The 18602-nt window shown below is 36.6% G+C and overlaps 1 protein-coding gene across 22 annotated transcripts in view; it reads left to right on the top strand.

Moving 5' to 3' along the window:
- Nucleotides 1-18602, top strand: part of AFDN (afadin, adherens junction formation factor) — a 129180-nt gene that overhangs the window by 25441 nt on the left and 85137 nt on the right. For 21 of the 22 annotated variants that reach the window (XM_084513476.1, XM_084513485.1, XM_084513482.1 and 18 more), the window contains exons 2-6: nucleotides 9630-9825; nucleotides 11480-11595; nucleotides 13148-13311; nucleotides 14615-14775; nucleotides 15784-15941. In XM_084513476.1, coding sequence (XP_084369602.1) covers nucleotides 9630-9825; nucleotides 11480-11595; nucleotides 13148-13311; nucleotides 14615-14775; nucleotides 15784-15941 — 795 coding nt within the window. The remainder of the gene's footprint in view (nucleotides 1-9629; nucleotides 9826-11479; nucleotides 11596-13147; nucleotides 13312-14614; nucleotides 14776-15783; nucleotides 15942-18602) is intronic. The other variant, XM_084513465.1, reaches the window with a different exon arrangement.

Here is an 18602-nt window from a genome sequence, read left to right as displayed (position 1 = left end):
TCATAGGTTTGATTGCTGGTAAGAATGCTTGTTTTAATAATGAAGCTTTCTGTGTTAGCTAACAGAAATGCTGATTTACCTGCATCTGTTGCTGCTTGTGATGTTTTCACCTCAACATCTCAAAACTTCACCTCAAAATTCTGTTTTCAATTTTTAGCATTTTCACTGATTAACTTAAAAACTAGTTTCACTGATGTTTTTAATGAATTTAAAGACGATTCATAATGATAAGTTTCTCTACCAAAATGTATTTATGCAGGAAACAATTTAAAAACAATTTAATAATATATAAATTATGAAATACACCTTGCAATATGCCTGCTTTGGAAATGCCGTTAAGACTAGAGTATTCTAAACTTTAGTTTGTGACTTTCTGGAAGTTATTTTCTTCAATTTCATGTGTTTGTGGAATGAGCCTTCAAAATATTTGAGAGATGTGGTGTTTCAGTATCAGGTCAAGTTTCTACTTAGCTCATCAGCATTGTCAGTCTCAGACACAGCATTAGATCGGCATTGTCAGTCTCAGACACCGTATCAGTGTCAGCATGCTCAGGAGATCTTTTTTTTTGGTGCTGATGCCACTGTAGATGAGCTAGACCTACTTTTCCCTTGGAAAACCTCCATTCAGATCTTTGCTTATTACGTGCAAGTTCAAAACGTTCCTTTGAAAACCTGTTTGCCTCTAGCTTTAGAAACTGCGCTTTGAACATCGGATTGTCAGTGTACACAGGAACACCTTATTGCCGTGCTGTTAGCCTCTCAACTACCTTCAGAAATGTACAAACACTGCGTGAGAAACCAGAAGTACAATTAGGGGTTGCCTGGCTGCTGTCAAGTCAACCGGACGTCCTGATGATGGTGATGCCATGTGGTTGAGCAGGTGTGGAATGGAGAGCGGTCGGGTTGGGCTGGATAGATTGGCTGCTACCACCCGGCTCCCTCCTTTGGTCTGAGCTGCAGCATGCCAAGCCAGCCCAGCATGAAACAAAACCAAAAAAAAGAAGTCCCTGCTGGCTTGCAGTGCAGCTGACAGTGCTGTGAAGCCTCTGTGCAGGGTCAGGTGTGTGCTGATGCTATTGCAGGAGTGGGAATGAAGTGTCTAGCTTGGCCGAGGCTGCTGTTTCATGGTTCCTTCAGGTTCATACAGTGTGCCAGCAGAAGGATGGTTTCACCCAACTGATCGCAATAACAGCTTTCCTGACAGGGAGCAGAGGAAGAAGAAAAAAAAAAAATCCTTTCTGGATGCCTAATGCTGACTCATGTTGTTGCTCAGCTGCAGGATGTGCTGGGGTCAGTGTCTCGGCATGGGGAAGGACGCTGTGCAGCAGCAAGGGGGTCTTGCTTTACAGTGGCTGGCTGTGTGCACACACTTCAGTGTTAACATGATCTGAGGGCGGTCTTTGTCGTGGCCTGCCTGGTGCCTGAAGATGCTTAAGTACCGTGGCTGCAGCTCTGCAGGTCATTGGCAAGTGAGACTTGTAGTGCTTGAACTTTCATTCTCACCCTTACCATTTTCCTTTTTGTGATTTGGTTTGAGGTGGAGGTACTGAGGAGTTCCTCTTTCTCTAGATCAAACCATTCAAAAGGAACAGTCTTTAACACAATAATTAATAAGAATCCTGATTTAATTAATCTATTTTAAGACCTATCTGAGAGATGCTGTAGTGGATAGTCTGTGCTTCTAATTTTTCTTCTCTTAAATGTTTTGGAATAGCTTGTAAGCACTCTGTTCTTAGCTCTGCAATGGTGACAAGATGCAGGCAGATAGGAGAAAGGTAAGCAATGTATCGTTGAGGCCTCTCAATATTGATTTTTCTGCTCTTGCTATTAAATATGTCATGACTAATTCAGCGTAGGCTTGGTTCTGGTTTTGACTTTTTACCTATTTTCAAATATCAATGAACTCTGCCTGGATCAATGTTTATTTGTTGGAGATTGTTTCAGAGTACTTTGGTAGACCAAACATGTACATCAATTACTTTCACTTTGTCATGTCACCTTCTTTAATCAATTTTCCAAATAATAAGTTTTGTGATTTTTTTTTCTTTTTCTCCCAAAGTCTCTGTTTATGATTGCTGCCCAATCCTCAGTATTAATGGTGTTGGGAAGGTCAAAGAATGACTGTTGCACCAGCATCAATACAGTTTATTAATTTGGGGGGGGGGGGGAAGTATGATTAATCTGGTGTTGTGACCTAATCTATTTTATTTGTTGCATTTTGCGTTTAAGCAGTCTAGCTTAATGAGTGATTGAAGTTTAAATAATTACAGAACTGTTGTCACTGCTCTCTTTTGAAAATATTTTTAGTGTTTTCCAGTAAGCTATGTCAGATTTCATTTTGCAGAAAGAGCAATCTGCATTTTCTTCTGGTTAATTGTGAGAAGACAAATGATGCTGTACACCGCAGCATAACAAGAAGTATCCTGCAGGTGGCAGACAGTTGCTGTGTGTTGCAAGTGCTGTTAAGATTTTCCTGATCATTTACCATAGACTGGGAAATTAGAGTTAGAGGGTTAAGCCTATAGTGCTTTTGGGGAGAACCTTTGGCACTTTTTTGTTTTATTTTTCATGGTAGCTGCTTCTGGAGCTGTAAGTCGTGCTTGAAGACGCTTTGTGATACTTTCACAACAATGTCCTTTGTAGAAGGTTGTGAAAACCCAAGTGTTTTCAGAATAAAGCATGGTTAATTGCTGCATGCTGAGTCTGGCCTTGGCAAAATACAATTTTGAACTGAACTGGATTTTGTTGTTGGTTTGAAGTAGGTATGAAATATTCTGGTAACTTTGTGTGGATGGGTCAGTTACGGAGTTTAATTTTTTTGCACTGTGCGGTGTATCTTGCCTGGAAAATATTCAAGATTACAATAATGTTTTTTGGTTAATCCCAATAATTATTATATTAATCATTCTTATTATGTGGGTAGTTTACTGGTGGAAAGTAGGGAGAACGCTTACAAGATATACATTAGACTATTTGCATCAGCAATGATTTAAGGTTTACATGGCCATTCAAGCTGCATTTAAGAACGTAAATCCTTTTTTAGAGTATGCGTTAGTTATATTTGTAGAAATGTCTTTTAACCTTAGTTTAACGTTTTACTTATGTAGTATTTGTCATAGACTGTAGTTTTGTTTGTTTGTTTGTTTTGTTGTTGTTTTTGGTTTTGTTTTTTTTTTTTTTTTTGCATCAACTTGATTTCTCTACGTGCATATTATAAAAAAATATTTGTGGTTCTCATGCTTTTTGATCTTGAGTTTTCATTTCATTTTGTAGTGAGGCTGGTTCCTGGGGTTCAGGAAAACAAAAGGTGATTCCTCTTGGTTATCCACCTCATGCTGTGGGCTATTGATAATTCTCTCTGATAGACAACTCTGTTGTTGGTCCTGCTTCTGTGAGCATCGCAGTGTGCGTAAATACAGCTGTGGCAGAATGAGTCAGTCTGTAGTGGAATATCTCTGTTGATCCAGGTGTCAAAGGTTTGAAAGAGGAAATAAAACTGATGTTTTTTATAGCACCTGTTTTTTCATCTGTGGTGTTCTTCCTCTCTTCTCTTAGAACCATTTATGGTGTTTTACCACTAATCTTGAAATGAAACCACACATCTTGAAGGTGTTTGATAAGCTGTAGTTTAGCAAAAACATTGCTTTCTCCACTAGATGAAAAACAGTTCATAACATTTAAGGTGTGTTTTTTTTGTTTGTTTGTTTTGTTTTGTTTTTTTTTGTGTTAAGATTATGTGGAATTCTTTTTAATAGTTGATTGTAGAGCCTGCGTATGAGAATATCATCTATCATTTAGTTTCGAGTAGGTGTAACTGCTTGGAACGCATGCTATAGCTTCATCTACTTTCAGTGCTTACTACGTTATTGATGTATTTTTTTTTTTTTAATATTGTAGGAATTCTTTTTGCTTTTAAATGTTTGTTGGAATTGCATAGATTTGTTGCTTCTCCAAAAGCCCTAAGTGTGCAAAGGAAGCGATTCCTTTTTTTCTCCGTAGACTTACTCTGTGTTAGTTACTAAGGCGTTACGTGAATGTTTCAGGATATCCTGTAGTGATAACGTTGTTATGTTGAACTGTTATATCAATATTGTGACCTGAATTCATTTAAAATCAGCTTGTGTTTGCTTTAGTTCTGATTGTTGCACTGTGGATTGGTTTTATTTTGATTTATATTCTGTTAGCAAAACTCCTGAGCGACAAGTACGTGTATCTGAATAATAATTGCAGCTTAGTTAGGAGTTACTCTTCTGTAGATTTTTGCCTGTGGAATTTGAATGGGGCAGGAAGAAAGATGTGATGTTCTTAATGCCAGTTTTTGGTATTTTCTAGACTCAGTCATGCAGAATGCACTTTACAAGGCAAACAGTGGCATTACTGCAGCTAAAAAAACAACCTCAAAGTTACCCTGTTGGAGGGGTTACAGGGGTTATGAGGACTTCTGAAGGGAAGCTTGCATATGCTCTACTGCTCAAGAGATCAAACAGTTTTCCAAATGGATAGCATGTAATATATTTACGCTTCAGTATTGAAGTGTGTATTGATTTTGTGATTGGTACTGGTGGGACAGTAGTTTAAAAGCCCACTGGTATTGCTTGCTTAGCTTGTGGGAGCGGTGATCCTGACCCATGTTCATTGTTGCGTCCTACATATTGGAATAACACTTTGTTAGTACCTTCCATGACACTTGAAAGGAGGGGTTTCCTTTCTCATGCATGAGCACTGCTATGGATTACTGCGTCTGACTATTATTGCTTTGTTTGCAGAAGCCTCTCTTTCATGCTTCGGGAAGTCCAGGTTTCCCTGCTGCAAGTCCCATTTTATCACATGGGAGGCTTTTTCCAAACCTCACTTACAGTGCATTATTTTCATCTCTTTCCACTTGTTTTTCTTTCAGTCTTTCTTGACTGTACTCTCGGTAAAAAGACTGGGACAGTTGGAAGAGAATAGAGCTGATTTTGTATAGAGATTTCCAAATAACTGAGAATGTTAACAGTTAGAGAAAATCACGGTATTAAATACTTCAGTGAGTTATTTACCTGGTCTCAGAAATCACAGACCAAACCTTGAGATACTCTTCTCCGCTCCTCTGGTTTATTTGTGCATCTGTATGTAACTGAATGAATGATTGTCTTGATTATTCCTAATTACTGCTAAAAGCAGAAATACCTACTTGATAGGAAGTAAGTGGGAGCTGGATCTAAACAGGGGGGGAAAAATAGAAAAAAAACTTTGAAGCTTCATGGAAAACTTTAAACAATGGTGTTTGATTTGAAAACTTACATGCCACACTTTCAGTTTTAGATGTTACTTAAGTGGTTGTGTGACTGTTATGTATTCAAGTTTGTTTCCTGCTTTTGTAGTGCTGTTTTTCAGCTGGTGATGGTCTGAGGTCAATGAGGATGTCAGAGGAGGGCCGTAACACTGGCAGTGCAGATGTTCTCAAGGAATGTTTTGGCAAAGCTTTTCACAAAACTTTGGAGAATTTTGAAGACTTTATATTGTGAAATTGTTGTTTCAAGTGTGCCACTCTGGTGCTTTTGTATATTTATTTTCTTCTGCTGAAGACAGGCTTCTGGAACACCTAGCCTGTTGGTTTTGAACCAGTTCTTGCAAAATGTCAATAACAGACAGTAAGTTGTAACTAAGTAGTTGAAGCAAGGATGTGATGGCAGGTGTTCTGATCAACCCCCATCACACTGATCCATCAATCCCTTTATGCAGCAAATAGCAAGAAATACTGTAGCTGCATAGCATCTTTTTGTGTGTGTGTGTGTGTGCCTGATAAAGACACAATACTAACTCACTTCCATCTCTTTGTTTAAAAAGAAAAAAAAAAAGTCAGCTAACTGGTATTTTTTAATTATGCAAGTGTGGAACTTCTTTTGTATATATACTGTGCACGTTTATATATTATATATATATATATATATATATATATATATATATGTATATATATATGTATGTATAGTATATACTTTTGGAAATCACTCCATGTTCTGATAGTGATAAAAGGCACAATTAGGCTCATTATTTAAGGACAATGTTCTTTATGATTTGAAAAGCTTAAGAGGAGCTGACTTTTTCCAAGTGATTTAAAATGTACATTTTGCATTCTGGATTATGAGAATTTAAATGTGGAAATTGATTATATTTGTGCTGCCAAGGACTGTTCTGTATCCTCATGTTCCTATCTATGTAAGGAACCATAGACTTGCACAAGAGATGCATAAAATATTTAAAATAGGAGTAGATGAGAAACCAAAACTGCTTATGATGCTTGTGAATTCCTGAGAGAAACTTAAGAGAATGTTCATACAGCTACGTAATTAGTCTCTTTTGAAATCCAGAAAACACTTTGACTACTTTTTTTAGCAATTAATAAATGGCAGTTCTTTATCTTTAGAGAAAGATTTGTAAACATTTTGGGGAGATCTATTCACTTACAAGTATATATTAGGTAACACTTGGATATTTGGTATATCAATTCATGATGATTTTTTTTCTTTAGGCTTTTTCTTGACACAAGTCCATGTTATAGATAGCAGTGAACCTAGCTAGCAGTTTTGCCAAAGAAATTCAGAAGTGAGCAGATTTGGAGGTGAAATGTACCTCTCAAACTCTTTAATGCAAATTTAGAGTGGAGAGTGGAGACTGAAGTCTGATGCCTACCTTGTTTTCTTGTGGGTGGTGCCATCAGTCTTTGTACGGGTTTGTTATTGATACACTAAGCACTTGGCCAGGATGCTAAATGTACCTTAAACTGGACATAAATACATACAGGATGTATACATGTAATAATGAAGTCTCTTGGTTGTTTTTTTTTTTTTTTTGTACTCACCCACCTTCCTTTTTCAAATGTGAAACCAATTGCTTCAGTGTTACTGAACACTTGTATTTAAACACTGTAATACTCCATTAATGCCGAAAGGCAGGTTGGGATTTACTTCAAATGGAACATAAAACGAGTGAGAGCTTTATATTGGGAAGATGTATCTGTACTGTGGAGCGTTGTGATGCAGTTGTGCAGCCTGTCTTTCTTTTAACAGAAAACTTGGGAAATTGGGTTGAGAGGCAGGGTTTGTGGGGATACAGATCAAGAAGCTGACAGGATGGGGGGAAATGGGCAGCCAGTGGTCAGCGCATTGAATTATTTTCACACCCAGATTGTCAAAGCAAGGAAACAAAACTCAAGTGAGAGTTACTCAGAGGAACACATTACTGCTTTTCTGAAAGGAGAACAAAACTCCCTTTATGCTTGCATTGTATCTTGAGTACTCACAATACAGTTTTGTTGTCGCATCTCTGTTTAGTTAGTGCCTGGAAGTAGAAGCAAGTTTTAGCAGCAAAACTTCAAAACATAGTAATAAAGAAACCCATTGTAGATCGGAGAGCTGTTTTCTAGATCTTCTCTGAATGGATCTATGTTTCGTTCCTTTGCTCTTGAATCTCTGCCAGTCACTGCTACGCTGTAGTAGAGAATTAATAAAATCTGTGGGATTGAACACCTGGCTAATGGACAGTGGAAGTTCTCAGTAATCTTCTCTCTTCTAAAAAAGAATAAAGAAAAATCAACTGTCTCTTTATCTGTGTGTAGGTACTCGCACAATAGTTCACTCCTGGAAAAAGAGGCCTGCAGTGTGCTTGTTTTATCACTTAATTCTTGCTTCAGCAGTACCTTGGGGAAAACCTTGTGTAAAGGGAAATAAATGTCATAAATGGGATACAGTTATGTTTCATGATACTTGTGCAGAAAACTCATGTGTGTTCTCCTTTTTTAATGACCAAGCTAGTGCAGCAAAACCTTAAGTTGGTGATAAGAAATGGTCATGGCTGTTTTGTGAAGCATCACCGTTAAGGAGTGCTTACAGAAGAGGAGACCATTGAAATTGGTGCAAACAGGTGCGGAAGAGGTGGCTCAAACCATTACTGTCAGGAGGAGCTGCAAAATTTTCCATCCCAACGGAAAATCCAGCATAGCTGCTCTGGAAAAGCTTTTTAGTGCTAAAGGAGGCAATGGGTAGCTAAGTACTTGCCACCTGCAGAGAACTAAAGATGGTATGCAGGAGGTGCAGACTGAATTCGGGCCAGCTGTCAGAAGAAGTGTGAAAGGAACCTGGCATGGCAGAACATCAGGCAAAGATAGCTGTTAGAAAGCTGAACTAGTATCCCAATGAGAAAAATTGTAAGGATAGAAAATGTAGCAACTAAAATACAAAAGCATAAGAAAAAAAAAATAATTTGCTGAATAACTTATGAAGAGTCTTTAATAATAACTTTCCTTCAGCAGATTAATAGTAGCGAATTTACCATAAGCCATAGGGCAATGGGATGACCACTTCATAGAAGAAACCTTCAGAAGGTGATAGAGAAAAAATTTGCTTCTGTGTTCACTGTTGAAAATCTTGGAAAAGTTTCAATGTCGAGAACCTTCGTATGGTGACTCATCAGAGCAGCTCTTTCAAATCAGTGCTCGTTAAGAATTCAGAGAACAAATGGACAATATAAAAGCAAGTTGCCAGAACCAGGCGATATTCATCGAATAACTATACAAAGTGAGGGATGAAGTAACTTTAACTGCTATGCACTGATTCTTCCAGATAGCCACCCCTAGGCCCTTGGATATAAATGCAGCGTGAAGCTGTAATTAAAAGGATAGTTACCAAGGATGTTGTCTATGCTAATTAGAATCTATAGTAACTTACAGATCTTTTGGACGAGTGATAGTTTTAATAAATTGTGGAAGGGTCACAGAATCACAGAATTGTTGGGGTTGGAAGGGGCTTCAAGAGATTATTGGGTCCAACCCCCCTGCCAAAGCAGGTTCCCTAGAGGAGGTTGCCCACGTAGGTGTCCAGATGGAACTTGAATATCTCCAGGGAAGGAGCCTCTGGGTCAGCTGAGCTTTATGAAAAGATGGTGTTTCTCAAGCCTCGTAGAGATTGTGGAAGTAATTAGCGAGGATATCAGACAATTTTGGAACAATTCATGGAGAGAGAGTCAGTGGTACAGACTCAAATGCACTGGGAGGAGCAGTGTCTATGGTTGTGGAATTTGTCTTCTATGTGTATCTAGGTGAGTGAGAGTTTCATCCTGCAGTGTAGGTTATAACACTTTTTTTTTTTTTTTCCTTGGGTCCTCTGATAGAGTAGTGTCAGTAAATGCCTCCCCTTTTTCAAAGATAGTATTGTGTTATTTTTTTTTATGCGATCAGTTGCAGTACTGGAAAAGACTGTGCTTATGCAAAACCTGGCATTGCACCCAGCACCAGAGGATATATCTACTAGAAAGAAAGTCTCTGTTAAGTGAAGACAGAAGTAGTAATTATCAAACTGTAGAATAAACTTGGCAGCATTGGAGTGTGTAGGGAGCTTTACTATCCCTTGTGAAAATATAAAAACACAATTCAGATGATTCAGGATATTTGATTTCTTCTTAGTGAAAATCCTTGTTTTTTTATTCAAGTTTATAGTGTCCTGGTCAGTAAACTGTAGTGTCCTCAAACATTGGAAAACCACTGCAGTATTTGAATGTCTTGTGACCTCATAAAATATTTCTAACTAACAAATTGAACTATGAAACTTAGAACTGCTAGCCATCAATCAGATCTTTATTTTTATTTTTTCCAGGATTTGGAGTTTCATGGAGTAATGCGATTTTACTTTCAAGACAAAGCAGCTGGAAACTTCGCAACAAAATGTATCCGTGTCTCTAGTACGGCCACCACTCAAGATGTGATAGAAACTCTTGCAGAGAAGTTTCGACCAGACATGCGAATGTTGTCATCCCCGAAGTACTCACTTTATGAGGTGCATGTCAGTGGAGGTTAGTGTTTTTTCACTGAGTATTTCCTGCAGCCACATCATTTTCCTATACACCCCTTGCCAAAGTCTCTTAAATTTTACTCCCAGCTTCTGAGGCACCAGATTTGTGTTTTTTTTCGTTATTGTTGATGTTAAATACATTGCTACTAATTGTAACGTGAGGGGAGTGGTATTTCAAAATGTCAGGCCAGCAGTTAATGTAAATTTTGATTATAATCTGTTAAGTGGTGTGCTTGATAATCCTATTACTTGTTGACATTTGTGAGAGGGTTGCTATTTTTAGGGCTAGTCGGTAACTGGAGGTGTTGTGGTTGGTAAGTGGAGGTGTTAAATTGGAACACTGAGTGTGTCCTTAATTCTGTGATGTGTGGGCCTTCCATAGGTAACCTTATGATGGATATGCTCTTACTGCTAAATCAGAGAAAGTTCAACATAGTTCAACATTAGTTCATCAGAGGAAGTTCAACATTATCTGACGCTGCTGTGTTTCTTGAGCAGAACCTTTATGGTTACCTAGACTTCCGTATAGTCTTCTGATGTTGTTAGCATTTGATATCATCCCAGTCCTGTCCCCTTAAACCCTCATCCCACCCAGCTGGAAGAAGGTGGGATGGGACATAACAGAAATATGAGAAATTAACCTTCTTTTTCTCTTTCTTTCTTTTGTGTAATCTTCAAAAAAAAAAAAAAAAAAAAAAAAAAGTGGCTCGACTACCTTAAATTCTATTTTTGAATGACTGAAACTAGTAATTTGAGATACAGAATGGAAAATTATTGGGGTGTATGTCACTTCTCATGGTCTATGAGTGATGGCGTGAGTTACAAGGGATTAGAAAAAAGTACATGTGTCATCAGTAACTAAAGCAATGAATATTATATGGGTTTTCTGCTGTAAGTTGTTTGTTTGATTGTTTTAAATCCCTTTGCACCATACCTGTACTCAAAGTGAAATCGTTTCCTTTGCAGGGCAAGTTCCTGATTAAAACACAGCTCATAAGAGAGGCACTTCATTCCATATGAGTGTTTCACATTACATAAAATATAACTGCGAAGACATCATTGTCTTGCTATGTGTATATATTGTCTCCTACTTCCAGACGGAGATCAAATGGCAAAATTTGTTTAATTTTTTTAACCACTCTCTCAATTTTTTTTCATGTACTTAAAATAGATACAACACACTGAATGCAGTTTGTCTAGTATATTTTCGTAATGATTTTTTTTATTTTATAGTCCAATTTGTTTTTTTGCAGTCTTTCAAGAATAGTAGTTCTTGGGTCAAAGTCAGACTGGTTAAAATTAAAATGAGAAAGATTAATATTTTGGGAGTGTCGTTAAGTTATGAAGTTTCAAGTATTTTGGCTGCAGAAATATCTTCCCCTAATTTATAATCTTATATTCTCAGGCTTCAGTTCTGATAGTGCACAAGGCTCCTTTCTGTGGACCTTTATCTTATGTAGATAAAGGGAATTCACTTAGGCTGGTGGCGGCAAAGGAGACATGCATTCTGTCTCCAGACCCCCCTAGGCTTTCTGTCTCTGTACCTACAGAAAAGCATCAACTGATGGTTTACAGCTCAGCAAAACTATAACTTTTTTTAAAATGTCTTTGCTCTTGAAATGCCAAGTAACTTACCACTTTTCACTTTTTTGAAGAAGAAAGAAGATTAGATGTAGATGAGAAGCCTCTTGTTGTACAATTAAACTGGAACAAAGATGATCGAGAAGGAAGATTTGTTCTCAAGAACGAAAATGATACGCTTCCTCCTAAGGTGAGGCTTCAAGGAGTATGGTAGAGGTAACAGCAGTCTGGCAATTTGCGGGATGCGCTCATATAGTAAAACTTGATTTCTACTTTTCCAATTCCTGAAAACAATGATGATGATATTGTATATGTAGAGCAAGTCTATTCAAACCCTTAAAATGGATCTTCCCAACTTTGCATTTTTCTGATCATTCAGAGGACTTGTGATGCTTTGATTTATGTAGCTGTATGGTACTGCAACACGTAGTGCCCAGAAAACTTAGCTTGCTTTGCTCTAATAAGATGAAGTTAAAGTACCCTACAATAGTATGAGATGCCAAACACCTAAGAGGTAATCTCACCTCTTGCAGAGCACTTAGAGGGGGATGCCAGAGAGAACTGAATAACTAAGAAATGCTACCTGCCTTGGTAATATTCAGTTTCTTAATGAAACTGGTGAGAGACTTCCCTTTGGGGTATTTTTTTTTTTGCCTTGCAACATACAAAAAGAAGGTTTTGTATGACCGATGTTCCTTCGTTTTTTTGGTATTAATCATGAAGCATTTCATTCATAACATGAAGTTAGATCAGATTTTGGCTTCTGAAGTCATATAACTTTATATATAATTTCTAACTTGAATGTTTATAGTTACGGAAAATACGCCGTTTAGTGTGGGGATATATATCTTCAGATGAGTTTTTCATCCCGGGCTGAGCACTGAATTTCATTTACTCTTGGAATTATAGCTTTTTAATTTTAAAGGTACTATGGGTATAAATACACAGGCTATTTTTATGCTTACACTATGCTTTTAACTACAGGATACATCTGTCAGACATGGGGAAAAAAATTAACGATGTCTTGCACTATATTTACTGGTCTTGCTTTACTTTTTCATTGAATTAAGTAATCCACAGTCCTCCTTCTGTGTTCTTTGCTTTCTGACAGGATGAAAAAAAAAAAAAACACTTCTGCATCTTTTTTCCTTCATCTTTATTATTTTCTCCACAGAAGGCAAATGAGCATAAGATTACAGGTATCTTGTGTATACAAGGAGCAGAATTTGGAGAAGAGAACACTGGAAGGACAACTCAGAAAAACAGAAAAATACATCATAGGGGAAATGTACTCTCTAATGTTTTTCCTTCTGCAGTTTATTCTTATCTGATGTTCCAACACAGTTGTCTTGAAAACAGATTAAATGTAGTGTTGTTTCGTGAAGTAGTTTTTACTGGGAGGCGGAAATTGGTTTTGCAGCCTTCAGTTAATCTTTAAGGCTGAGTAGATAGTAGGCATTATTCAAGTAAAATTCTGGTTTTCATTTGCTTGAGTACATTTCATGAGTACAGGGTACTTAAGCAGTTCATACCTTCTTTGGAATATGAGATTATTTTGGTCTTTTGTCTTACTCCTGAGAGTTTCAGTCCCATCCCTGTGTAATGGAGTGTTGTTGCCAGGACTACTGTTTTCATGGTAGTGATGCTATGTCTTAATCGGACTTGCATGGAAAGTTAAAAGCAATACTGAATCATCATTAAACTAAAAATGACGGAAATTGTTCTAAACTGGTTCATTTCAGAAGGCTCAGAGTAATGGCCCTGAAAAACAAGAAAAAGAGGGAGTAATTCAGAATTTCAAACGAACTCTCTCAAAAAAAGAAAAAAAAGAAAAGAAGAGGCGTGAAAAAGAGGCATTGCGACAAGCATCAGATAAAGATGATCGGTTTCTTCATGGGGATGATATGTAAGTGTTCTAAACTTTGGTCAGTTCATACAACTTACATCTTACTTTAAAGGATTCCTTCGAAATAAGCCCTTTTTTCCTTTAGAAGTAGTTAACATAAATAGGATACCATCATAAACCAAAACGTGATATTAAATTCTGTGGTTTGTATGTACATTTTGCTGCAAAGCTTATTTTCAAACCATGAAACTTTTTTTCACCTCTTTATCCGTGTACAAAAATCAGCAAATGCTTGATGACATGAACTTCACTAACCCTCACTATGTTTTTTCTTGAGCACTTACTCTAGTGTGGATCTATTCACTTCTCTGTTTTGTCAATTGACAGAAAAAGTAGTCTGTGTAGGTGGCTGCAGTTGACTTACCACCTGATTATGAGTTTGTTTCTCTGGGAGGCATGTTTTGATAGCCAGTCTCCTAGGTTCTCTAAATCTTACTCCCAAATATGCTGTTCCTAATTCATTGGGGCAAAGCATACATTAATTTTGCAACACAGAGTCAGGCATGAATAAATATTTGTAGAACTAGATAGCTGCAAAAGGGTCTGTATTAATTTCAACTTTGTACTGGAGGCATCATGTATAGTAGACCAGAAAAAAAGTAATTAATGGTATTTTTTTAACATAGAAAATGAACAATGAAAATTTACTAGCTGTTAACAGATTCTCAGGAGTGAAAGAAATCAGTTGACTGATTGACATGTGACAGAGGATTTAGCTACACAGCCTGTTTTTGTTTTTTCAATTTTTTGAGATCGATTTTCATTTGTGTAGTACTGCTATGCATGAATATGCTTGCACTGTTCTTCAGTTGTCAGCATGGGCTTTCCAGTGTTCTGTACAATTACTTAGCTTGATCTTAATTTAAAAAAAAAAAAAAAAAAAAAAAATGGATCTTAAGTGTATGAACTAAAAGAAAAGCATGACCACATGCTAATTTTGCTTCCATGTGAATTGCAGTATTTGTAACTCACAAAAAGTTAGTGTAATGTAAGGTTCTGTAATGCCTTATCTGTTTGGTTTTTTTTGTTTGTTTTTTTTTTCCAAAGAGGTGGAAGGCCTCTTTATTTCTTGAAAGGTAGCAATCATGAATACTGAAATTGATTGCTGACTATTTCAGGTGTATATGAACAGTGCTAGACCTTGCAAAAGTGCATTTCATATAGAAACCTTCTACCAATAACTTACCTATCTCCTACATGTATGGTTTCTACTTGTCTTTTGTACTTTATGAAGTGATGAGGATCTATGTATTTTAAGCTATTAATGGCATTTTTTTCCTCATTGTTTAAATTAACATGGCAGTGAGAATTCTCGCCTTGCAGCTGAGGTTTACAAAGATATGCCTGAAACCAGCTTCACTCGCACAATATCTAATCCTGAGGTGGTTATGAAACGGCGGCGACAGCAAAAACTAGAGAAGAGAATGCAGGAATTTCGCAGTTCTGATGGCAGACCAGATTCAGGTACATAGATTTGTTTTGGTTAAGCTGATGTTGATTTGTTTACTGAGAGAGTATTTTTAAGACGAGCAGCTCCTGTAAATTTTGACTTTAATTAATCTTGAAGGACAAAAAAATATTGGAGAAAGCAAAAGTTATATATGTTGTAATTGAATGAAAGATTTGTGGAGGTAAGATTCCGTGGGAGTGTATTGTGTGATTAGTGAGAGTTATGGGCAAATTGATGGGAGAGAATACGCTTATCGATCTTGCTGACAGTGCTAAGCTGGGGAAGAAGGAAGGACAGAATTAGATTTATGAAAGTGACAAATGGGAGAAGTCTTCTGAAATGAATGTGATTCATTTTACTGAGAACAAACTGAGTGATCAGCACGTAAAAATGCAATCAGTAGCATAAATACAAGGTGGCACAGAATAATTGTTCAGCTCTGCCCATACGGTTCTAGTAGGTATGGTGGATTGCAGTGATCAAGTATTTCATGTTGGTGAGGTAGGTGTAAAGATCACTGTGCTTGTGTAAACGTAGGCATCAAGTGTAACACAAATGGAACAGCTTCAGTACTGGTAAAACATCAAATAACATGTTTTACCAATGAAAGAGTAGTGAAGAATGAGTACAAGCATAGAAAACATTGCCCAGGAGGAAAGTCTTAAATGGGCTTTTTAAAGAGAGGAGAGAATCCTAAGGGTCAGCATGAGCTGGCTGTTGAGATGTGAAGAATCAGTTCTTCATCCAGTTGTTTTCACAGTTTCATTTTAACTTCACATAATACTAAGAATGGTAAAGAGGGTGAAGCATTGGGGGAAAAAGCTTGCTTATGGAATAAAGCATCAGCAATGGCAGAGACACATTTTGAAGATTTTTATGTAACTTATCTTGTATTGGTGAATTGACTAAATGATTTCTAAAGGCATTCTTTCTTTCATTCTGTTTAAAAAATATATATAGTAAATGGCTTTTTATGTATGTATATTCTGTGGTAGCAATGTTTATTAAATTTTGTTTCCAAGGTGGGACACTGAGAATTTATGCAGACAGTCTGAAACCAAATATACCATACAAGACAATCCTGCTGTCCACTACAGATACTGCAGACTTTGCAGTTATTGAAGCACTGGAGAAATACGGCCTGGAGAAGGAAAATCCCAAGGATTATTGTATTGCTCGTGTAAGTAAAATTAAAGTTTTATAAGAACATAAATCTTCCCGTCTTAAATTATTTCTTGCTATGTAGATAAACACTGATAATGAACGGAACATATTTCTGGTTTTGTAGCTTTATGCCACAAGTGTGTTTATGCTTCACAGACATATATAAACTAATGGTTAATCCTGCGGATTCTGAAATTTGTGCTGTTTGTGCACAAGCTATTCCCCTAAACTAAATGAGTCTGCTCAGAGGCAAAAGTGCTCAATCCATACTCCATTATAAAAGGTGCCACATGCCTTTCAGTGTTAGTTTACCCTCACTACAAATCAGGAAAGATTAAACATTTAACTGAAACTGGCACTTACTTTCAGAATGTCGTTATTTTAGGAGTTCTAAGTTCATTTTATAGAACCACTATTTCTGAGAGGTAAAGCTCTATCAAATAGGCCTATGGACAGTACAGATCAAAAATTATAAACTTTTGTCCATATCATCTTCTGAAGGAGAACAGTGAGACTTGAAAATGTTTGATCCTTGTTTGATTCCAGTCTTTGATTACATTTCTGTCTGTTACTTGTCTAATAAACTTCGATTTACGGCTCCTTGAAAGGATGAAAGAAAGGGAAAAATGTTTGTAAGGCGTTATATTGCTGTCTCTTCCCCACCTTTTCTCCAGTACTGAAAGTGCTACTGGAGAGCAGTAAGAAAACTTGCTATTGCCCACACCTTCCATCTGTTCTAAAGGATGTGGATATTTGTCTTTTGTCTTCAAGTTGCTTTCATATTTGTTTTTTGATAGTCTGAGAAATCTGTGTCTGGTTCTGTTGTGCTTACAGCCTATAGTGGTAGAATTAGTGTGGAATTGACATGCTGTTCTAATGTCTAATTAGTAATAAGGAAACTGTAAGGTGGTGCTTTTGTAGTTTCATAGAAGTGAACTAATTCTATTTTTTGTTGTGTTAAGAGTTCTTGTTATTAGTTCTAGGCACATCTTTAATGAAGTTCTGGACATTTTATGCTTGTCTTCATTAACCTGTAATTGTGGTTCCAACTGTTAAAGTTAACTTCAGTAAAATTTTAAATAGTTCTTTATTCTAAGAGGGAATCACTTCTAAAGTAATAGTTACTGCAGTTTTTTAATGACACAGTACATTTTAAAAGTTATTTTCAGATCTAGCTATGAAGTATTTTCTATGTATAGTCTTAGTCATGCTAATTATTTTTCACATTGTGTGTTCTATAAATGCAATTTACAATTTGCAGTCATCAATGTTATTAAATAAGCTACTCATTTGACCTGCTAGTTTTTCTGCTGTTTTGAGAGTTGTGGTTAGCAGCAGAAACACTGTGACCATCTTCAGAATTTGGAAGATAGTTTTCTGTTGGTCAGTTTTATTTGAGTTAGAGGGTTTTATGTTGTAATGCAGAGTATTTATATTTTAGAAAATTTACAGAACTATTGCACACTTGTATACAAGGAAAACATTTTTGCTGATTACTATCGTGATGGTGTTCCTCCTCTTACACCTCCCCTTGTTGTCCAATCATGTGTGGGGATGTTTAATGTAGAAAATAGACCAATAGTATTAATCTTGAAAGATTAACAAAGTTTTTGCTTTGAAGTAAATTGCTTTAACTTTTTAGGAAAGCACTGGTGGAAAATAGTTTGCCTTTTCTGAGCAACACATCTTGGTACAGTAAATTTCTATAATGAAATAAGTTCTGTGCTCACATTTTAAATATTTGAGGGGTATTCGTTAGCTAATTGCAAATCTTTCTTAAACACCTCTCAAGTGCAGAAGACCCGACTTTTGCTCATCAAAAGCCATTGTCAAAAATCTATTCAACCTTTCTCAGTGACTCTGTTCCTGCAATATTTGGGTTTAAAATACAATAATCCTTCTTCTTTTACTGAAGATTAGATTTTAAAGTTAGTTTACCTTAAAATACTTGTTTTTGCCAGATATGTTATGAAGCTGCTTTCATTGTTTGAAATATTTAAAATACCCGAGGTTTAGCCTGACATGTCTTTCAATGTTGTTTCCTTGTTTGGAAACCAACAACTATGTTGGTAAATAGGTTTCAGGGCAGCTTCACATAACTTCAGTGAAGAACCATAGCTGTTCTTTACCTCTCTCAGCGTTTCCCCCATACATGCTCCTTATTTTTCTGACAGTTTACAGTGTGGAAGACAGATCTGTCTTGTCTATGTTGCTGTTTTTTACTTCTTGTTGAGTTCAAAGCAGTGTACAGTATAACCATAATTTCCTATTGATTTAGATTTGTAAATGTTTTGTTCTCTTTGGGTGGCAGGTGAAGTTCTTCAAAGAAGTCTTAAGCAGCTGACATTTACTTAACTTTTAAAGTAGATCTTAAATTATATGACAAGACCTTTATACAGCTGCATGAGTACCTGTAATAAAGTTCACTCAATTCTGAAGTTTCAATTGAAATGTGAACATGTTCTTTTTTTCATTTTTTTTCTCTCTCAATGTTTAACATTGCCATTTACATTAAGAGTTGTCAGTTTCCTGTTAGTTACTTTCTTTCATACCCCACTTTGCAGTGTATCATGCTGCATCTTTATGCCCAGTTCAGAAGTGCTTTTCCATGTAATCAAGTAAATACAGGTTTGTTCCAATATACATTGTGTTTGTTTCAGTTCACTTGGCTTGAGTC

Source organism: Aythya ferina, assembly GCF_964211825.1.
Source record: "Aythya ferina genome assembly, chromosome: 3".
In the NCBI taxonomy this organism is placed as follows: Eukaryota; Metazoa; Chordata; class Aves; order Anseriformes; family Anatidae; genus Aythya; species Aythya ferina.
The sequence above is the reverse complement of the archived record's forward strand: the minus strand, read 5'-3'. Positions and strand labels throughout refer to the sequence as shown.